The sequence below is a fragment of the Periophthalmus magnuspinnatus genome, chromosome 7 (genome assembly GCF_009829125.3).
Source record: "Periophthalmus magnuspinnatus isolate fPerMag1 chromosome 7, fPerMag1.2.pri, whole genome shotgun sequence".
NCBI classification, from domain to species: Eukaryota; Metazoa; Chordata; class Actinopteri; order Gobiiformes; family Gobiidae; genus Periophthalmus; species Periophthalmus magnuspinnatus.
Window position 1 is genome coordinate 22,754,754 of NC_047132.1, and position 23,976 is coordinate 22,778,729.

General features: G+C 37.8%; 1 protein-coding gene across 2 annotated transcripts; it reads right to left on the reverse strand.

The window, feature by feature from the left end:
* Window positions 1-5: 5 nt before the first annotated feature.
* Window positions 6-23,614, reverse strand: LOC117373505 (glutamate receptor-interacting protein 2-like). Of its 2 annotated transcripts, XM_055222785.1 has the most exons (25): window positions 23,158-23,614; window positions 19,647-19,727; window positions 18,810-18,945; window positions 15,971-16,116; window positions 15,603-15,686; window positions 14,629-14,704; window positions 13,223-13,368; window positions 11,966-12,113; window positions 11,449-11,618; window positions 9,487-9,612; window positions 8,811-8,972; window positions 7,975-8,161; window positions 6,929-7,074; window positions 6,776-6,856; window positions 6,497-6,560; window positions 5,733-5,878; window positions 5,333-5,477; window positions 4,993-5,132; window positions 4,426-4,458; window positions 4,276-4,344; window positions 3,894-4,053; window positions 3,047-3,167; window positions 2,621-2,854; window positions 1,823-1,969; window positions 835-1,717 (listed from the first exon to the last, which is right to left on the reverse strand). In XM_055222785.1, exons 1-25 carry the CDS (start codon window positions 23,195-23,197, stop codon window positions 1,520-1,522), a joined length of 3,186 nt encoding a protein of 1,061 aa, XP_055078760.1. In that variant the 5' UTR covers window positions 23,198-23,614; the 3' UTR covers window positions 835-1,519. The 2 variants fall into 2 exon arrangements, with proteins under 2 accessions (XP_033825444.1, XP_055078760.1); XM_033969553.2 differs by having other exon boundaries at window positions 6-1,717; window positions 4,276-4,458; window positions 23,158-23,613.
* Between the last annotated feature and the right edge of the window lie 362 nt (window positions 23,615-23,976).

The window sequence follows — 23,976 nt, forward strand, 5'->3', positions numbered from 1 at the left end:
CCTCTCAAATTAATCAGACTATGGTTTCATACTTTAATTGCATAAAACATTAAGACAATTTAACAAACAAGACCCTATATAATGGATAATCATTTGTTTCATTATCTGTAACCAAAACTTTGAGGGAAAAAAAAAGCCATTAGAAAAACAAAAGGCAGTGGTAGCCAAGTATGTTTGACTCTTGAGATTACAGCTGCAGAAATTATCTTTTAAAGTGCATCATGGTTATGAAATCTTAATCCCCCTTCTGTAAACTTGCAGTGTGTGTGTGTGTGTGTGTGTGTGTGTGTGTGTGTGTGAGAACAGGGATATGTTCTGACCCCCATAAGGACAAATCGTGAGCATGCATAACATGCTTAGAGCTACAGTAAACTATAGGAACCAAATAATGCTTAAAACATACAGTGTACAACAAGCCAAAGGAAAAGTGTGGAGAACAAATGTGAGAACATGTGATAAAACAAAAGTCAGTTGTGCAAAACTTGTGGTTTAAATGGGCTGAGCAGAAACCCAAACTGCGAAGCTTGTGCAGAAAGATAAATTCATTGGTTTTCTAGGGGCATTCACAAAACATTAAACCATCTGGGACATTTTTCATTTAAAAGGGCAAGCATTCCTGGTATTGTAATGGTACAATTGAGTGGCTTTAAAATACATTTAATACTATGTGCCTGGCACCTATAAGAAACTGTCCAATGGAAACCAGGGCACTGAGCCAAGGACCAAAATAACTCGACATTAAGACAGACCCTGAAAAATCCAACTGAGTTTTTGTTGTTAGCAATAAGGAAAATGTGCAAAATTCAACTGAACTGAGAGATGGAAACCTAAGAAGTGTGTTGTGTTCAAATGCTTTGGGGAGTTGAGGCGTGCACTCTGACATCCTGGCTCAGTCAGAACCAATGACTCCCTTGTTATATAACCTTATTCATGCGGTGGCTTTGCCTTTGAAACTCAGGGGAGTGGGCTGCCCTACAGCTGCTCATGTGTCTACAACAGGCGGGATTGGACACACATGCAGTTTGTGGTTTCAAGGCAGCGCATCTTCGGTATAGGGGACAGATATAAATAGATCTGCCTATATGCTATATAAAAGGGTGATGTGAGGTAATAATGAGGTGTGAATGTGTGTGTCTGTGTAGACCCTCAATCGTCCAAGTTAACTTTGTGTGTTAACTTGGAAATACAGTGAAAGCAATGAGGCAGTGTTCCATCTATAGTGACTATCTACAGAAATATATAGTGTAAAGGGGGTCATTTTAAGGTGGCGATAAAACTTGTTTAATTGGCAATAGTGAATAAATGCATTTGAAAACATGTGATGTCCCCAGACATAACAAGTGATCTCCAGATCCCCCCTCAGCAGTGAGGTTTGATAAATATGGGCAATATTAAGGTTGAACTTAAATCAATGTCTGTCTCAAAGCCAGAAGTGAAAATACTAATATGCAGCTTGTTGCTGTGTATCAATGAAACAAACAATAATTGGTCTTTGTTAAAACATTAAAAGTCTGACTTTTCAGAGGGCGATGCTGTTGGTCCTAGGCTCAGAAAAGTTGAATAATGAGTTTGTGGAGTCGCCGTACTTGTCCAACAGCCCAGTGTTCCCCGCCGCCAGCGGATTCCTGCTAATGACCAAGTCCAAGCTCTCCCCAGCCTCCATAATGAGAGGCACTGTCAGACAGCAGTCCAAGTCCCTGGTCCGAACACGGTTCACCTGGAGGACACAAGATATTACCAGTCCAATAATAAAGTCTACACAATATTTATGTGTTTTTATAATTCCATGTTCTTAATTTCTTATTTTGAACTTCTGTCATACCTGGAGGATGCGGTCGTAGGGTTTTAGTCCTCCCTGAGCAGCCGGTCCCTCTGAACGGATCATGTTCACATACACTCCCTTCTCTAGAAGTCCATCGGAAACACTGAAACCAAAGTCATGGCTCTCTGCATCTTTCCTGATTGTTACCTTAAGATGGAAGATAAAAGAATATAGCAAAAATGCACTTAATTTATTCTTTGGAAAATTTTATACACCGTTTTTAACAGCTGTCTACAATAGCTGTAAATGTCATAGCCAGATGACCTTCTGAGATAGAAACACAATGTGTAAAGTCAAAACAGCATATTTTCCACTGTTAAGCATCTTGATAGCCTTCATTGCACTCAGTACAACAAAAAGCAACAGGGTTTTAAGTTTCATATGAGGTCATGTGCTATGGCACACGTACAGGACAATATATTAGGTGTACAAATGCAGTTAAATCTGACAGAAATTGTATATTTGTTTACATTTAGACACAGCAGTTATAGATAATACTATGGCCATTGTGTATATTTTCAACTGTTCTGAACACAAATCCCTGTGGATACGATTGTTTATTTCTGGTGCAAGACCATCTCAACAAATTAAATTTTGTGTATGGAAAATTTTGTGTAACAATTCATGGTGCCAAGGTTTATCAGTGTTTTTAAATGCAGTTTTAGAAGACTATGTTTATCATGACGACATATGAATGTGTGTCAAGAATTAACTGCCCCTCCCCCCCTGAAAAAATGCATATTTCAAATTGATACATTTTTGTTTGCTTAAAAAAACCTACAATTTTAACATGACTACCTTGAGTAGTTCAAGGGCTGCAGAAACCAGACCATCAGATTTGTCCTCCTTATTGTCCTCCATCTTGGAGATTTTGCTGGGTCCGTTGGACATGTTAAATTTGTTGAGTTTGTTGTTCTTTGACTCCAGGTCTTCCAGTTTTTTATAAGGAGACTTTTCAGACTGAAACATTGAGTCATCAAGAGTTTTACTCTCTTCCAGATACAGGCTGAAAGCACTACCCGTCATTGAGGCCTACAGGAGAACAGAAAGAAGTCAATGAAGCATTTGCATTGTGCAAAATGCAGTGTGTATCAGTACAGCAGATGCCTGTGGTGGATTTAACGTCAGATTATATGATTGAGATAATCATAATGCTTTATCTGGTGTGACGTATAAATACAGTGCAGCGCAGATTGTGTATGGCAGAGAGAAGATAAGACTCACCTCCAGATCCCGGAGGATCTCGGACTGGCCACAGGTCTCCAGGTCCTGCAAGGCCTGGGACCAAAAACTTGAGTCCTCAGAGTGGTTCAGTTTCCCTTGGCAACGGGGAGGGCTGATAAATCTATGACAACGACGGAACCAAGATTATGAGACTGGCCATGTTGTCTTCATGTGGACCTCCGAGCACATAGCATGGGAGATGTAGTTTGGGGGAGGGGGGGCTGGGAGTTTAAAGCTTAGTTTCTTTTACGCTAAAATGTCTTCTATAGATTAGTACGGTAAATAGTTAAACATGTCACCTCAATAATAAAATTAAATAAAAATCTAGATAATGGTTTAATATCCATAAATGCTTTTATCAATGTTTTAGTTAATTTACTTAAAAAGGTGACAAAATAGCAAAAGAATATTGAAGATGGTTAGTAAAGCAGATGAGAAAGTGAATACCTGAGAAAGAAAGAAAAAAGGACAGTTGGAAACGCACAGACACAAAGGCATGTGACACAAAATGAAAAAAATTCAGATTGTGCTTAGACTTTGAACAAGGATAGACTAACAACAAGAAATGAATAGCTATGAAAGGTGAATCTCAAAGTTAGACCATGGAATCAGTTCAGTACACAAAAATTAGCAGTTTTAATTAAACAGATATGTAGACATAAAATTGCCTCATTAGCTGCAGTTCTCAGCTAGCATACACTACTAAATTTTAGACCTGTATTTCAGTCTGTATTTCAGTCATTTTTTACATATTATTTGAAATAATAAAAACGACGTTTGAGATGCACCTTTATTTACAAAGACAACACTAAAAAAATAAGCTGGAGGATCAGTACAGAACTCTTACCCTGGTACTTTGTCCCACTCATCTTCAGTAAACCTTGTGTCAAATAACATGGTGTGATGGGACATGCCTACAGAGTTGGAGCTTGATTGACTCCTGTGCTTTGATTGTTGCCAGTCACTGGCATTTAGCAAGAAGTCAGAGGGTTTGTGAAGATATGTACCTAGCAAAGGAGGTTAAAAGTTACTCAAACAGCAAGCATGATTGAACACATTAGTACAATTCAGCATATACAGATTTCAGAAAATGTCCTGCATAATATTATTTATATTAGCTGATGCGTAGTATAAGAATTTTACCTCCTGTATTGTTAATCTACTTATACAGCTTTAACATGGATGACAGTGATTTCTAGAATAGTCTTTTGGTGGTGCATAGCCTGTACCTTGATTGCTGTAGCCTGTGTCAAAGCCTGACCCATCCCAGGAGCTCATGGCAGAGTCCACACTGGGCACTGTAGCAGAGTAGGCCTCAGACAGTTTACTGGTTTTGTGGGACTCTGTCAACTCATCATCCAGGTCACAGAGATATCCACCTTCCCTGTACAGCAACCGCCTAGTATCAGAATCTGAACATAAAAAAACAGGGATCTTAAACAATTTATGACAATGTTAGTGGTTGAATAAATGTAACACATGTTTTAAATGCTATTTGACAGGATAATTCGAGAAAAGATTATGGACATACTAAATGGATCTGAGACTGGCTTACCGTCATTGTCAGGCAAGACTGCATTTACTGCCATAATAAAGCACAAAGAAAGAAACTTAATTCAAAATGTACAAATGTATCATCAGGTAAGATTCAGGCTTAGCATCTACTTAATTAAGGGGCTAAGGTTTGGAAATACAGTTAGAGTACCAATTAAGACTGGATCATTCTTCATCAACTATATGCTCATTTTGAATCAAGACTTTTCATGCTTTATTAAGGCAAATACATAATATATAATAAATATAAGCATTACCAAATGTATGTGCTAATTATGACATACATTACTTTGTAGGATTAGTTTTTGTAGACTTCTACAATTTCAGCAACAACAGGTGGTCCACGGGATCTATGTACAGTTTTCCCCGCCTTTAGATCTTAAATAACTCACGGTCTGTTTGCTTCTTGATCTTGAGTGTGACCGACTCTCCCGCCATCTGAAGAAGGTGGATGGCTTCACTCAGAGGTTTCCCTTTGAGACTGACTCCATTGATGGCCAGGACCCTGTCACCTATATGGATGGCCCCTGTTCTGAAAGGATAAAAAGAAAAGGCAGCAAAATGTAGGTTACATAAGAAAGACAGGGGCTCTTTGGTGCCTCAGTTATTGCTCAAGATGCCAATACACTGCAAGAGCAATAAAGCTGTGAAAATGAGTCACCCAAAAAAGATCCACATAAAAGTCGTGCCTGACATGTTGACTTTTTAACCTCTCCCACAGCCCCTGCTCACCTCTCTGCCAGCCCCTTCTTGGTCAGGCCAGAAATTACGATGGGGTCAAAAGGCTCCTCTGTGCCAGAAATAGTGATGCCCAGTGGCCCATTGTACCTCTTCAATTCAACAGTGTAGATTATAGAACCAGACATTTCCAACTCATCTAGAAAACCGAAATAGAATAAATTTTCAAAAAATAAAACAAAAAAGTTTAAAAATAAAAGTAATAAATAATGCAAATGGAAATTAGCTTCCTAAGCTAAAATCGGGTACTAGCATCTCTGCCCTCTGGTGTTATGTGACTGTACATTGTCCTGTTAAATAAATGAAACAAAAGCGGTCATCGCCCATGTCCCATAGCTACAGTGATCAGTTCACACAATCACAAATGAGATTAGGAAAAAAGCTGAATATGTACCAATATTGTCCTCATCCTTCTGTATCCGTAGTTTGACCATGTCTTCAGCCTGATTTAGGACATGCATGGCGTCCTCCATTGTGCAGTGCTCCAGACGAACACTGTCTATGGCCAGCAATCTGTCTCCCGGCTCCAGAGTGCCTGTTCTAGACACAAGAGGAATTGGATCAGAACCAGGGTGTTAAATGGGTTGATTAGAGATGGGGGTTCTCCTTGATAAGGTTTATTATCCATAGAAATTGTAAATGGCAACTTCAGACATGAGATCTAAGTGCAAGCTGGGGTAATTTAAGATAAACTTTAATCACCAAGTCTGAATAATAATTAACAAAAATACAAACGCCAATACTACAATCTATATTCTTGTGAGCAGAACATTAATCTAGCCAGTCAGTACCTGAATCCCTTTAGCTCCTGTAAATCTCTTTTAGAACTTTAGAGGTGACCATCACCTCAGCCTTGAGCCTTTGGTGAAATGTGGCTGCTCCACTGCTCTAGTTTTCATAATGTAATCCAATTAAACTTGTCTTACAGTGTGGTTCACTTATTTGGCATATGATACAATTCAGTGTTGAGGCATAACACTTACATCCTTGTTGGTAACACCAAACACTTAGTAAATATGATTATCTTAACGTTTGTTCATTTGTTGACTAACAATTATTAACACGCTACAAAGAGGTGCTGAGAAAGTACTACCTCTAATGTCCAGTAGACAAAAAAAATTATGTTTAATTTTTTTTTTTTTTTTTTTTTTTACTTACCTGTGTGCTATACTTCCTTTCTTTATTTCAGAGATGACAAGCGGTTTTCCATTTTTTTTACTGGCTGAAAAGGAAGGGAAGTGATCAGAATGTGATCTAGAATATTAGATTTTCTTCAGACATAAAGATTAATAGTCTGCATTATTCTGAGTTAATGAGCCCTGGTGGTTTGAGGCTTGAGTTTATGGATCACAGAACATTGATTTAAACTGCATTTGTGCAGCTCAGATTTGCGTTGAACATTATCGCCCTCTGCTGGATACTACTAATGCCACTTACCACTGATGGTAATGCCTAGCTCGACCCCTCTTCTCTTGGGAAGTTTCACATGAAAAGTGCCACTGCTGGGGACCACAGATTCTAGTGCCAAAGTAAAACAAATAAACAGTGAAAAATGTCCTATAGTATACAACAAAAAATAAAATGCAACACCTGCAATGTCAAACTCGACCTCCAATGTGACTTTGTTGGCCAAAGCAGAGTCTCTGAGGAGCTGGTGAGCCTCCTCCAAAGTGCCGTCTTCAGTGGGAATCCCATTTATAGATAAAAGTCTGTCTCCGACCTGCAGCAGCCCACACCTATAATATATATAGAAATTGATATATATATATATATATATATAAATGTACTGTATTTGCAACAGTCAATGTAACCTATAAATATCTGAGAACCACTCTGCTATATTACGCATATGACTCATCTTTTTTCATTCTCACCATGCCCTGACAAGGTGTTAAGGTTGCTAACATTTCATGAATTTTTTACAGACATTGTGTCAAATGCTTCATCTCTGTGTAGGAAGAGTAATTTGACCTCAGGGTGAACCACCAACACACAAAAATAACACACAGAAAACTGAGTTCAGACTGACAGGATTAACCCTCATGTAACACATTTATTAATGTGTCCAATTATGAACGACCAGCTACAAAAACAGTGTCAGCTAATGTTAATTCACTTCCTGCTCCTCTAATTACCCTTGAGTATAGGCCAAGATGCCACTATCACAGTATTGCATGAAAGTCACTGCTGCCACCTACAGCTCCACTTTTGCAGGTCCCCTGAACAATAATCCACCTGGCCTGTAATCTTACAGGACCATGACAGACTTCAAGTTCATAAAAAGATGTTAATTAGACTGAATGTTGGATCAACTTGTATCAACCCACTATGTGCGCTCCACGGCACATTATTAATCATATTATAACTCCATAATCATCTAAAGTAGTGCATTTATAAAGCATTAAAGTGCATCTCCAATGCCCACTAAAATAAAGGTTTTGTTCAGATAATCTTTGTAATAAACAGCAAATCTCGAATGTTGCATCTGACTGGATGCAGAGTGAGGCACTAGGCTAAATTTAGACTAATTTTGCATATGTCAGTTGTTCATTGCCAAGTCCAATGATTAGCACAAACTCCCAGTTGAAGGTGACCCTCTATGATTTCATTTTTTTGTGTGTGTCTGACTATGTTACCTTTCGGCCGGGCTGTCGGGCTCAATAAAGCGAATGACTGGGGGAGTGGATAGAGTCTCTGTGGCAAAGACACCTCCCTGAAGCTGGATCCCAAAACCTGTGAGTGGATCTCCCCTCAGGACCACCTCACTTGTTTCCACATGAAAGACCTGACCTCCAGGCCCCACAGAGCTAGAGGCCAGAGACACTGTAAGAGGCAGAGAGAAAGTCAGATAGTGGCAGATAATGTACGCAGAGGGGATCACAGGAGATAGTGATGAGTAAGGAGAGCTGACTTGCACCCATATAAACAGAAAGGAAAAGTGATGACCTGGGTCTGTCAAACAAGTTCAAGTCAGAACAAAAAGATATAGCTCAAGAGAAGAGATGTGCACAGATGGAAAGGTGTGGTTACATGTGTCTTGCAGAAACAAAAGTACATGCAAGATAAGGAGCAGGTAAATAAAAAAATCAACATATATGATCCATACACCACTAGAAATATTACGTTATACTCCTGTTTGGAAGTAGCACTGCAAGTCTTTTCAATAATATAGTATTATTTGATATTGTAATTTTGCATAATTTAGTAATTTAATGTAACATAAAGCAAAAAGCTACTATCCCATTTTCTCTACCAGCAACTTTAGTTAAACTGAGGGCAGACACAAAGAAGCTAATGCAAATATTCACACCCAAACTCATTTACACAATTTATGGCAATGGGGAGAAAGTAGAGCACATGGTAAAAATATATAAGAAAAAAGAAAGACGTGCTTCAGTTGCTCTTGTCACTTTACTTTTCTCAGGTAACAAGAGCATTTTGAGTTTTCTGTTTTAATACAAATGAAACTCACATGAGCTCTTGTGATCCTTCTTCCTGGCCCTCCTGCGGCCCGTAGAGCTGCGGGGGCTGGTGGGGGCAACAGGAGCGCTGGGACAGGGCAGAGTGTTGCTCCCCTGGCTGCTGAAGCCTGAAGTGACTGTGGAGGAAGGGGAGAAGCCACCACTCACGAGGGCTGGAAGCAGACACACACCTTCTTATAGTATCTACTCAGAGCGGACTGCATGCAACAGCATAGGGATTTTTTAATGATAAATGGCATGTACGTAAAAAGTGTAAGATCAGTTACAGGGGTGTTCATACAAGTATTCCCAATGATCATTTGGGTTAATTCAGCAAGAAGTGAGAGGTGACACTATACTGAGAAATAGTAATAAATGACAACATCAAATTATTACTGAAAAAGCCATGTTTGTATTAAAAGAAAAATAACCTCAAGTAGGTCAATTGATAACTTTTGATAAAGACTAATTAACTGAATGAAAGAAAGAATATGGGTCTCTTGTAATGCTAAAGTATGTAATTTATCAGTTCAACTGTGACACTGATTTTATTTGTAGTGTGCCATAGGTGGAAAATTTAGAGATGAAAGCCAATTCAGGGCGACCATTCTTCCAACACGTGCCAGAGAGCCAGCCCTCTGCTCTGGTGTGTAGCCGGTAGCAGTGCTGTCACTTGTGATCACTTACATTTGCAGTGGTCCTGATGGTTGTGTGGGTGGCTGGGGCTGCTCCATGTTTTGCTGTGGCTCACATGTGGGGGATGGCAGAAGCTTTGGTCCCAGTGATGGTGATGGTTGCTCTTCTGCACTTTTACTACACAATTTAAAATGGAGAAAGTACATGTATATAAGACAATGAGATGGAATATGAAACAAAACAAACAACAAGCCAGTGACATCAATCTACACACAGCACAACAGAATAAATCATGTATTGCTTTTAACCTAAAATACAACATGAACAGTCAAGAGAAGCTTTCTTATATATTTGTCAATTATTGACCAAGAGCCAGTGATTACTTGTGCTTGATTTATCCTTTGTTTTGAGTGAAATGCAAATTTCTCAAGAAGCTAAGGACACAAACAGAGAGCAGTCTCTTACTTCTGCTAGCAAGTTTCCAAAAAGATGAGTGCACATTGGAGACCATTTTTAAAATGTCATTTTCAAAAGAGCCTATAGGTGAAAGAAAGGCATGAATAACTCGTCCGCTGGGCATCGTGTGTTCATCTGAGGCAGAGGCTACACAGCCCTCTTAGAGACTTGTGACCAACGTGACTTTATTGAACACAGGTGGCGCTCTGATTGGTGATGATGTCACTAATGTGATAGGCATCCTTTGTCATCTGGTAACATTACTGTTTTTACTTAAAACACATTTTTCCATTTTGCGATTAGTTTGAGATTAGTTTGTTTACAAATACTCATAATACTCAAAATAACAAGAAATATATCACAAAATTATTGAAATGTATCTCTAGACAACTAAATAAACTCATAATTCATGCCTGCATCTATATGAAATTGTATAAAGACATTTAAATTGAAATGTGCAAGAGAGATTTCACAACCATAATATTTGGTTTATTTTATCATCTTAAAAAATGTTACTGTCCAAGGACTAATTACCTCCCCCATCACTGCAAATATACACCTGAATAACTGACAGATCTGTAAAAGAGATTTGTCACTACATACAAGTAGCATGTGACAGTAATCCAGTTTAATTTCTAGGGATTAATCTTTTAAGTAGCTCAGATATGGAAGGAATTGGTGAAAGAAATGTGGATGACTGGAGTCATTACAGGGTGTTTATTAGATGTATTTGCAGGTCAACATGGTAATATTAAATTGCATGAAAGACCAAAGATCCTATGAAGCTTATTTGACAGCTTATGCTGAGCTCACCTGAGGCGAGCTGAGGAAATGGTGCGTTGGAACATGAACAGCTAATCTCTATGTGGCAGTATCAGTGTTATTAAATCCCTGGAGGAGATTAAACAAATTGCATCTTCTAATCATGTCTTATCTGGAAATAGAAGCTGTAAAAATATAGCAGCCCCAAATCCTGTTTAAAGAAACATTTTTGAATCATTTTGGCAGGAAAAATTATATGTTTTTCTCAGTAAATTGGTAAAGTTATTTCTATACATACATATACTCAAATCTGGATTCTGTGAAAATAAAGTATAGGTTATTAGTAGTATGTGGTGGTACAGTGGCAGAAGAAGGACTGAGCCACAGCTGACCCAGAAATAATTGTGTACAATAAACATGATGTCCAGTTTCTGACAGAGGAAGTGTGTGTAGGGGCCCTGAAAAGATTGTAATGCAGAATATTGTTTTATGTGTATATAATAGAATTATTCCCAACAGACACATTTCAGTAAATACAAATATTTAAGTGTAACTGTAATTATACAGAATAAAAATGCATAAATATTATTGTTAAATATATATAATTGATATTATATATTATCGTAGAAAATGGATTTTACAATATCACTTGAGATAACAATGATCAGCTCAATAAATTAAAATTGCAATGTAATACACTTGTTTCATTTATTAATATGACGATTCCAAGATATAATTACTTTCAAGACTTAATTACTGAAACAATACAGTTTTATAATTGCTCATATATCATACCTGCATCTTGTGGCCTGAGAGGAAGTCTACTCTGATTGACTGGAAGAATCTCCAATTTGATGACATCACCAGAGCTGGCAAGGAGCTGCGTGGTCTCCATCAATGAACAGTGCTCTGTGCTGGTCCCATCTATGGCCAATATAATGTCCCCAACATGCAGAGCACCACACCTGATTGGACAAAAAATGTAAGCATCAAAGAGGCTTTAAGGTAAGACAGGTTTTCAATGTAAAAAACGTCACATAAAAAAATAGACAAAACTAGAAGCACTCACAGACTATGGACCACAACCAAAGTAGTGGCTAATGCAGTGGGAAGGGAAGGACTTATTGCCTGGATCTAGACTGAAATACAAAAATACCTTGTTCTGCTGTAAAAGCCTATTTCAGAGAGCTCTACAATCTTAAAAAAATCACATTTCTTTCTGTCTAGTTTAAGTTATATATTTTTTCAAACAAAGCAACATATCACACTTCATTACAGTCTTGTGCACAGTTGTATAATTAAGGAGTTGGACCTTTCCACCACGCTGGCTGGCTTGATCTTGTCTATAATAATGACTTGTTTGTTCCTGTAGATGGCTGTGGTGAGGCTGATCCCCAGGCTCGACGACAGGCCCCGCACTATCTCTACCAGCAGAGGGCCCGAGGCTTGTTGTACTGCCTCTAAAACAAAAAACATGCAGAAGCAAAAGGTTTCACATTTGAAAAAAAAAACAAACAAACATCTTTCTGTAAACAATTTAATATAAAAAGCTTACAGAGAATAACACTGACATATTTCTTTATTTAGGCGGGAAGCGAGCAGACCTGATTGTTCAGTGCATAGCAGTTAATATGTGCCAACTGTCCTTGGTGACATGTCCCATTTTGCACAGACCAGAGCAGAATATTCAGCATAGTAATTTACTTGCAGTTGCATCAGATAATTTCTGGCTTCAAAATACTATTCTTTATTCTGGCAAGGATACAATACATATGTACCATGTATAGTATATAGATGGATTATCATTTTAAGTATTTAGTCTTTTGCTTGGTTTTGTTTGTGCATGTCTAAATCATCTCAGTCACCATCTCCAAACATCTAACATCAGCTGATCCTTTGCCCTCAAGTGAATGCACATATGTTTTAAATGCTTATATTATATATGCTATTGAAGTTACAAAGAATTGAACCAGTCATGATTTAGGCCTGTAGTCCTGAGCATTTTATTAGATTATAAGGATTTATATGGGACAACAACAACAAGGAGAAGTTATTGAGTGAGTGAATTAGCTGAAGATATGGTATTCTTTGGTATTTATATGTGAAAAGTCTATGCTTATATGTATAGTCTAGTGAGTGCAGTTTGGGGCTCAGATACACAGAGATACGCAATAATTTTAACAGCTTTGCCACACCCCTTTTTTAGTCCACCAATTGAGGACATGTCTTTAGTTGACCAAGAAGTCCTACTATCTCTGTAATGGGGACTTCAGCCCTACTACAGATATCTATTAAGAAAGAAATGTATCTTACTGAGTTTTGTGTACTCTGTCACCACAAATAACAACCAGCGACAAAACAGAAAACATTGCATTCATAACTATCCATGCATTTTCTTGTATAGGCCTGGCTTTGCGCTTATGTGACCAATAATCAACGACAATACAATGCTCGCCTACAGCCTACATACTGTGCCGTGTATATGTTGTTTATTTTGCGTGCACATGACACACGCACACACATACACATATATAGTATATATAGTATGTTATGTTTGTGCTGTTCTCACCCATGACAGAGACGTCGTACTCGATCAGGAACAGAGCCTCCTGAGCGCTCTGCATCAGGACGGTCAAAGCGTCAGCGTGTTTCTCCCTGTTCAACGGCATCCCATCAATGCTCAACAAACGGTCACCAGCTTTCAGTGTGCCCTCTCTGGAAACAAATAACACAAATACAATAACAAATGTCATGATTGCAATAGGTTTACCATTTTAAGTTATCTTCCTGTTTCAAGTAAAATATGTCTCAAGATGATGGCCTATTTGACATAACTCTGAGTTCAGAAAATTTACTTTGTAAATTTGAGAAGGGAATCTAGTCCTGTTATTTTGAGACTAGTTCATTTATTATTTATGTTTTGATTTGTGTGATTTTAATGTCCTTCTTATTCTGTAAAGCACTTACTTTGTGTACGAATTGTGCTGTACAAATAAACTTACCTTGCCTTGCCTAATAACATAAAAATTACATAAAATAAACACTTATGCTATTTTGCTGCAGTTTTCTTTTGTTTATAGTAGCCACATCATAATATGTCTTACTAGTCTACACTTATTCTCCACTAGGGCAGCTGTGGCTACAATAGTGACTTACCACTATCAAGTGTGGAGTAAAGTGTCTCTGAGTAAAAAAGCACTGTGTAAAGTATACTTTCACTGCATCTGCAGCAGTTGAGGCTAATCTGTTTTTGTATTAAGTTTGATCTGTGAAGAAACTGCTGTTGTGATGATGAATTAAAAAAAGAACTGAATAGAATTGACAAATTTGCAGAAAATGCGTTTCAGCAGCCGTCACAGTAAATCATCAAATAGTTCCACTTGAGTTTTTGCTCCCAGGTGAGTGAGAGAATAAATGAGATAAAGGGGCATGAAGTCTTTGATGGTGAATTATGTTTGCTCGGCTGTTATGCTTATGTTAGTTTTGTACAGGAAAAGTGTAATGTTGAATTAGCCCCGGGATGAGCAGTGGCCTTTGAAGATAACATGTAGTATAGTAAATGTGCTGAAGGAGAAGGCACATGCGGACGGATAAACAAATATCTTTCTAAAAATAGAATCACATTTTACTCTTTTACTCTTTGAGGGTATCACGTTCTTACACTGTTTATTCATTTCATTGAGGACAAAATCATCCAAACACATACGCAAGTTAAAGTGCAGTTAAAAGTTCTAGGAAAAAATGAAAAAATACGGTATTAAAAAATAAACAGCCTACATCAGTAGTTGAAGAAATAGTCGCAGTTTTGAGAAGACATTAATTCTAATTCTAATTCAATCTTTTCAACTAGCTCAATTAGTACTATTGCTGATGCTACACTACTGTTCTCTTATGTTAACCTGATCAATATTCAAGGTAGGTACTTAAATACTTAAATGGATTAGGTAAATTTACTGTTTTATGTTTGTCCCTCACCTGTCAGCAGGACCACCAGGGCGGACATAGGTGACAACCAGAGGACGGGACCTGCGCCAGTCTTCATGGAAACCTCCTACAAAAATAAAACATTTAAGAATAAATATAAAAAAATATTTACCTAACTATTTTTGCAATACTTTGTGAAAAATAAAATGATGACTTATGTGCACTGTGATCGATGGGAAGAGTACAGCAGCTAATCAGTTATGAAACTTAAAGGGCCTATATTACACCCTCTATGTTCTAATGTTGTTCCCTCATCAAAAATATACCTAGTGTTATGTTTTGTTTCATTCACACATTCACAGACTTAGGCTGACTTCTCTCAAATGGAAAACACTCTGTTCCACCTTGTGATGTCATGTGGTAATACAGAAAGAGTTACACGGTGTTTTCAAACTTCACACATCTTCACTAAAATCATTTGGATATCATCAGCCCTAGAATTTCCAAATCTCTTCTTAACTAAAAGTAAAAGGAGCTGTTAACATGAAAACTACCACTACATGACATCACAAGGTGGAACAGAATATTTTGAGCTTTCGAGATGTAGACTGACCAGGATTACTCAAACATGTGTGAATGAAGTAAAACACAACTCTGGGTTTGTTTTTGATGAGGTGACAGTATTATAACATACCTTAAAGCTCACAAGAATCTATTTGGTGTAATATAGACCTTTAAGGCTGGGGTCACAGTCAATCCAAGTCTCTAGGCATTTGTAGGAGAATGCTTAGGAGTATGGCAGAACTACGGTAGGAATGCATCTGATAATACAAAATAAATACTATGCAAATAATACATACATCTGTAACCTATTATGTAGACATGACATGAAGGCTTGTTTAACATAGACTTGTTATATAAGCTGATATAAACATGAGGTAAGGTCTTTGGACAATATTGTGAAATAATCCCTTGTTAAAGAGATGACATTAAATGGGTGTACAAGTGCATTTAAATCCAAATACCTCTCATTACAAATCCAAAGCTGTTTCCCTCTTTGTGTAAACACACATCTATAGTCTTGGTGATGACTCCTGAGGGGTTTTGAACTGTGAAAGGAGAAGCAAAAACAGGCATGAAGAACACTTTCACAGCTTCCCTTTTACTGTAATTATGTATCTATATTCACTACACATAAAATCCTCCTTAACTTGCATTTGTGGTTGGTTCAATGATATAGCGAGAGTAGGCTATAGATCAGTTAACTAGAATACATGCCAAAGCTAAAGACCCCCTGGGCACTGTATAAACTACTTTCTCATTTCACACTAAACTAAAAATGAAAAACAGCATCTATTTCAACAGCAATGATCACTGTAAAACATTAACATACCAAACGGGGGTAGCTCATATTCCACCTCCAGCACGACTCTCTCTCCAATGTTTTTGAGCAAACTGATAATCTCATCATGACGAAGTTTTGACAAGTTAATGCCGTTGACCGACTTGATGTAGTCCCCCACATTCAGCTGGTCACTCCTTCAAAAACGACAAAAACAAGCTTACTCAGTATCAATTTACTTGAGTTCAAATTGCTAAAGCCAGTTGAGAAAATACAATACAGTAACATATGGGGGCTATACATTAACCAAGTAGCTCTAATGTCATGGTATGATAGTTGTATTTTAGTTTTAAGCGCTGAGTTATGCTTCACAGTTTATTTATAGTGTTGGTGGTGTGACAGCCCTGTATCTGTCAGAGCTTCCATAGCTTGCCTCACAGCCATAGACCACTTGCCCTTGAGGTCAAGTACGCAGAAGTCCAGATGTGAAGCCCCTCACCAGACAAGAAACAGTTTTCCTTGTCAAGTTAGGTTTGCCTATTTTAGAACAATACTCATTTTAACACAAATTTAACTAAATGAGCATATCATAATACCGTACATTAATTACATCTCGTACTACTGGGGGCTACTGGGGACTCTGTCTATAATAAATAGAGTTTCCAGTTTGTGAATGTACAGGATGAATCCTGCTTCAAGCCCAAAGAGGTCAGGATAAGACTGGAACCATTACAGGCGTTAGTCCAGGAATATTGATGAATTTATATTATATGGGTTATAGTAGCATCTGCATTGCACTCCATCCTCAAATACTCCCAAACTTGACTGCTGTTTGTGCTAGATTAGACTCAAACCTTGTGAATGAGAATAACAGCAGCAAGAATATGAGAGACAGAAGACAAAAATATAGCAATGAAGTTTTAAAAGTACTGGGGGTCGTTCGATTTTGTCCCAATATCAAAACTAAAACAGGCATGAGTTGGTTGAACTGCCCATAATACATTAATGTAGAATGAATGCATATGACAGCTTTGTGACTGTCCTAGTGTATCTTGCCTCAAGCCTCAAGTAGTTGAGATAAGACTGCAACCCTAACAGGCAGTAATCTATATAAATAGGAATATAAATAGATTTTCGCTCATCTTGATTTTAGATTAGAATATTATATTTGCATCTGTATAATCTATCCAAGAATTGCGACAAGAATACAGGAAAATGCAATACAAGAAGCAGAAGACATGAATATAGTACTGAAGTTATTTAAACCATCTATGATATAAACCTGATTTGACAGATAGTAATAATGATTTGATTATAGCCTCTCTGGTCTACAGACATACATACAGTGTGGTGTGTTAAAGGTGAATTGCCCAAAGCACCTCCCGCTTCTGCTCTGACTGAGAGGATGCATATGTTGTCACACAGTTATGACATTCTGAGTCAAGCTTCAATTCAGAGTAGGGCTAATTAATGTTGTACGTCGTCTGCCCTCTCTGGCCCTCACACCTCTGGGCACTGCCACTCACTCAGAGACATCACTGACCATCCAGGCCTGTCATTGGCTGTGTCTATGTTAATAATGTCATCATGGGTTTGTCTTGTTTCCTGATTGTGTGATTGTGTCTAGAAATTTTTTTTCAAAGTATAGTTTTATGGTACTATACTAAGCCAGTTTATTTCTTTAGCCTATTTGAAATCAGCTGCTGATTTTTGCACCTGAATTTGAATTGAAGTTAATACCTCCGAATTAAAATGTGAAAATGACCTTGTGTCCCAGTTGAAATCTCGTTTTAAACAATGGTGTCTTTGATTCTGTCTATTTGTCTTGTATTTTGTTTTCATCCAGATTTTGTCCCAGGTAAAGGTTTACTTAAGTCTGGGTTCAAATGTGGATAAGTCAGTTTCATTGTGGATTCACACTTGAGCTGGTTTGATCCTGGTTTGCACCCAGATTAGTCCTGATCTAGGCTTGGTTTGGTCCTGTTCTAGTCCTGGTTTAGTTCTGAGTTAAATCAAGGTTAAATCCCAATTTTGATGTGATCTGATGCAAGTGTCATTAAAGTTCTTATTTAAAAGTTTAGCCACAATTCAGTGCGTGTTAATCCTAGTTAAGTCATGCTTTAATCATGATTGACTGATGGTTTGATCCTGATTCAGTGATCTTACATCCCTGGTCCTGATCTAGTTTTTGGCCTAGTCTATGTTTGGTCCTCCTTGGTGCGAGAAAACTTTGAAATGACTGATCTATAGCACTTCTAGGAGGATAAACAGCAGTGGGAGGAAAAGCTGCTTGGAAGAATTACGGCGTTGTCTGTCTGAAAGACTCCTTGGACTTGACAAGTGATGGCATTTCTTTCCAAGACATTTTCGCAGGGTGTTGTCATTGTGTGTGTGTGTATCACAGCTAGTCACACACTGTTTAATCATCCCAAATCTTTAGAGGTTGGTTTTATAATAACAATAATCTTAATACATTTAATACTGTTCATTTAGTGAATAACAGTAGGAAATTGCTTATTGTGCATTTCGAATTTAAGGAGAAATAGTCATTTAAATGTGATTATGTTTGAGTTTTCATAATTAAAAGCCCAGTAGCATTAGATTTCTATTGATCTATTGATCTTAATTAGTTCCAGATGGTAGTCCAAAAGCCCTATGCCAGCACTTTTGGCTGATGAGTAAGTAGAAGATGTCTGATTTTTCAGAAAGTGCAGTTTAAATTTTAGAGCAAATGCTTGTGCAGCAGCAGTTTGTTCACTTTAGTAAATGTGGCTATCTGAAGGAGCAGACTAACACGTTTGGACAGCTGTGTGTTAAGCCTGTTGTATAGTGCACCACAGAGCAGGCCAGAGCAGGCTGAGTAGTGGGTGAGGGGGTACGTAGAACTCACCTGGCAGCAAGCCCACCTGGACGCAGGTTGGACACTCTGGGTTTTCCATCTTTGTCTGATCCTCCAGAGATGGTGAGGCCGAGGCTGCTCCCTTCTCTTTTCATCAGCTCAACAGTGGTCACTCCTCTGTACTCCTCTGAGACAGACAAGCAGTCACATAGGCACTGTCAGCTTAGGGGCAGCACCACGGCATCAAGCCGGTCAAAGGAAAAGCACACGTTTGACTTTTCTTTCTCTCCAGATTTACAGAAACCTTCACTAGTGCTACATTATTATCCTTTCATCCTCTCTGGCTTTTATATTTGTGACTATATATACATATTTCATGCTTTAACACAGCATTTTGATCTCTCAAAATAGTGCTTAAAATATAAAATATATATTCTAAAATAGCTAGAAATATAGATTCTAACTGTGAGATCATTGAACCAATGATGACAGTTCCTTATGAGCCGTTTGACAAATAAAAATGAAAGATTTCCTCTGATCATGGAATATTTTTTTTAAAGAAACCTAACATTGATATTGGCTGAACAGTTCTCAGTCTCATTTTGTCCAACAAACATTATGCTGTGCTGTTAAATGACTATGTTACATCTACAAGGGCCTTAGTGCTTGTGACAGATACGCAGCATATGCACTTTTAATAATGTCTAAGCATTTATGAGCTATTCAAACAATGCTTCATAAAAGAAAACACAGCGGACACGTGCTTGAGGTTTCTGTGTTAAGGACATCAGAGCAGCGTGACTGCAGTAAAATGTCTATGGCACCATCATGAATCAGACAGCAGAGGGAAAACAAAGCCCGGCTGAATCAGGTTTGATTAGATAGTACCTGAAAGACTGTGCCGCTGGGTGGAATGTGATTGGTCACATGGTCCCAAGTCCTTGTTTCCCTTTGAGTATGGTCCCTCATCTGAAGAGACAGAATATAAATATAAAATAATATTTGAACGTGTAGAAAAGACAGAAAAGACAGAAAAGAAGACAACCACTAGGACGACAATGCTTTGTACTATACTATTGACTGATGAGGTTTGATTTACCGGTAGTCCTTGTTTTCTCTTTGGTTTTGGGCTACACTCAGTAGTTAAATCCTGGATCCATCTGGTTAAGTTGTAGTTTAAATTGGATTTAGTAAGGACAGTGAGGCAATTTCTCCTGGTTAAGATCTTTTTACATTCATCACCATAAAACATAAATATGGTTATATATATGTGTCTGTCAGTGAAGTATGTCCAAGGTAGTGCACACGGCACATGAAATATAAGTGATGCAATGGCTAATTGTCATACAAGATCATTATTTCCTCCCTCTAATTTTCTTTTGAAAGTAAGTTTAAAGTTTTCATGTAGAAGCATCACCAGGGCTTGGGTAGGCAATACCATGTGTGAGCCCCCTGGCCATTGTGATTTATAATAAACTTCTTCTGCATAAGACATCTAGACTGTCTCCTGCCGTTTCATCTGTATTCTATGAGCTACTTGTAAAACCTCTACAACACCACCAAACATTATATTGTGGGTTCTACTGATACAAATCATACAGTGACAAAACCATTTTTATTACACTCCTACTTATTTCCTGCATTCACTTTTTATTGTGACATAGCTCATAATTTCTTTCAGTTTTCTTTCTGCTTGTCCTGGTTTCAGTTCCGGTTTACCAAGAATGACAGAAATTAAGCATACCGCCAAGATATTAATGCTTTGAAGTGCAATGGAGAGATCAGGGAGCACTAAGCCTTATTCAGCATACACTAGTAACACAATGTGAACTCAAACCTACAGGGTCACTCCTCTGTGTCACCATGACATCCAGAGGAATGGTCTGGGACTGAAATAGCTCCCCTCCCAAACCCAGCCTTTTACCATGAGAATACATTTGCACTAATCTATGCAGCTAAACCACGGGGCTTTTCCTCAAGGAGCAGCATGCGGTTAATAGACTGTTCGAGCATGGAGAGAAAATGATCATCTTTATGTCATTTCAGCAGCTGCTCTACAAACCAAGGAAGTATTCAGTCTATGGCATGAGAGGGGCTTCTTGACATGGGGACATCAATGATTCCAACTGAGTTAAACCCAAATTTCAAGAAAGAACAGAAGACGCAAGCAACAATAACCGGAAATTCTTTAACTAATAGTACTGTCTGTATAGTAAATGGAATTGGTCCATCCCTTCCAATCCAATCGTCTGGAAATGTTTGATTGAGGAACTCTCGAACATGCAACACAGGCTGGAGGGTAAACGCAACCATGCCCTACAGATACTGGGCTCCAAAGGCCAAAAGCAGAGGCCTCGGCAGGAAGTGACATTTATGTGCCTTTCTTTTGATAGTATGAATGATGTTTTCAGAAGACTGCTGAACAGATGAGTACTTGGACAGCCACAAAGCTTTTCTCTGGACACATTTTACATTTTAAACTAACCCTAAGAAAAGTTACCCACGACTATCCCTGGTGCCTTTGAGCAGAGACTTAAGAGTCAAATCAGCCTTTCTCTGTATGACTCATGCCCAAGACTTAAAATATCCTCACTGGACTAGCACATTGTAACTATATCCAGATATCAAAATTATAAATAATGTTTTTGCTTTTTTTTGCAAGTAGTGTTTTGCACAATAAATCTATAAATGAGGGCTGCAAGATGAATGCAATTTAATCGACATTTCAGTGGCCAAAGTTAGTAAATTGCTAAAGAAATCATTTATGTATTTAATATAATTTCCTCTGCAAAAAACACAATATTCAGTATTTATGATATTTTATTATAAAAACAGCAAATCCTAGACGTCTTGAAACATCAACTAACCTGCATTTAATTCCAGTATTAGTTTAGCTAAATTTAGCTTTGGGACATGCTATAAATGTGCACTTTGAATTGAAAAAAACAAGCCAAAAAAAACCAACAAAAAAACAAACCCAAAAAAACCAACAAAAAAAAACCCTATATGAATTACAAATCTAATGGTAAATGCAAAGTGTAAATCATTCAGCCTTTAAACACTATGTTACTTCTACTACCTTGCTAAATAGTGTTGCAACTAACACTATTAACTTAAAATAGTCTCATGGAAAAACATAGCAGTGGTCTCTTATCTGTCCATATATTGCTTTATGGCATAAACATGGTATTTGACTCAATTTGAAACACTTTCCTGCACAAATGTCCTGGTCAGCTGTGCGCATAGAATGAGTGACACAACCATAGCACTGCGCAAAAGCCTCCAAACCACGCGGCTCCGCAGGGCCCTGACAGTCCAGCAGCTGTCACTGCTATCAAAAGACAACATTAACCCTGGGTTATGTGGACCGCTCCTCTGCACGTGACAGCATACTATTCTACTACCAACAGGAAAACCCATGGATATACTTCAGTTGACAAAATGTGACTTAAAGCAAGATAAACTATAAAAATGAAAATAAACTATTAAATACTACAAAGGCAAATAAATGGGTTAACTTAACTAAATAGTAGAGCACTAAAGAGAAAACTTTTAACATTCAAATCAACACAAGAGCAAGCTGTTCAAAGGCGATTATATCTCACATTGCATGTTAAACTAAAATATACTAATCTTTTCTGAATCTTTCATAGTTGTACTATACAAGATGTATAGAGCTAAAAACAATTTCATGGTAAGTTTATTAATTTTAGATTGACTGCATGCCATGATGCGTCTAAAAACATTCAAAATCTAGGTTAAATGTGGAGGGAAAATCTGTGACAATGAAATCAGAATGCTATTTTGAGATGTCACATAAAGCCTCACCAGACCCACTTTATCAGGATTTATTGAAAGTAACACTTAAACAGGAATATTACACAGAAAGATGGAATAACTGCAGGGCCTAACCAGAAATAACCATGGACTAAGACCGTATCTAGTCTAAATGAGGTTTTAACAATAATTAAAAATGGAAAAATCCTGCATCACTCCAGGACAATCTAACTAAATATGGGTTCAAAGTTTGGTTGAGTGATATGACAAAATACGTATCCTCATATATATCATATTTACAACAGCATTGCCATTTACACACATTACAAAAACAGTCCATTCAAAAGACCAAAGCAAATCATTGACAATTAGAACACTATTATTATTTGCAGTTTGACAAATAACAAAATTATATGTAAAGATATAGCATTCTATTGTACATTTATCTGTAACACCGCAGTTTTGGAATTACACATTATCTCAATTAATAGCTTCTTTAAAACAGACCGTCAGGACCCTTCTGCCCTTTCAGATGAATGGGATTTTTCAGTCCAGGTGATGACTGGCCTCTTGCGCTGTTACTTGACCCCACATTGCAAACATCAAAGTGTGTTGCTCTTACCAATACTGCTCTTGGTGTCTCTTCTCAGGCCACACAGCATGCTTGCAACAACTTATCCACAAAAATACTCCAAATGACTTTATGACCTGAACAGTCAAAGTATAATTGAAAGGTTGGAATATAGTTGTTTTTATTTTTACAAAATCACCATCTTCACTGCATTCCTTTGATGGTCCAAATCGTGCTTGACCTTTGCCTTTCCATGCTAACAAAAACGAACAATACTGTTTCTTCTTTTTGCCATAAACATCTTAGTCCATTATGATAATCCTTTTCTGTTCTGCCAGTGTGCATTTGTTCAGCTCCACACCAAAGACAAAAATATCATATGTCCTCTTCTCTCTGTCGTAGCTCTGCCTTCAGCATTGGTCCCTTTTTCATGTGGATTTTGCAGCTTATGTTCACACGGCTCGCACATAAGCTCTTTCTGTCTGTGTGGAGCAGCACTGGAGTGAATGTGTTTGCTCTCTCAGCCTTGGAGGGTTTGAGAGAGACAGTCCCTCCCCCTGCACAGTGCACACAGTCACACAAAACACACTAAGATTAGACTGATTGCACCTCATTCACTCCTCTAGTCCCGCCTCAATTAACACCATCTCCATATTCACAGGGAATTTCAACATTAGTACCTCTGTATTTCTCATGTTATGTAAAGTTTCAGGCTACATGGCCTGAATACAAAAATTATTGAAATATTGCTATGATCTTCAAGAGACTTGCACTGTCAAATTGATTGTTCTATAACCAAACTACCTGGACACCCATATTTAACATTCCTGTGTTACTTCTGTTCTGGTAAAGACTTGATGTAGAACTGGT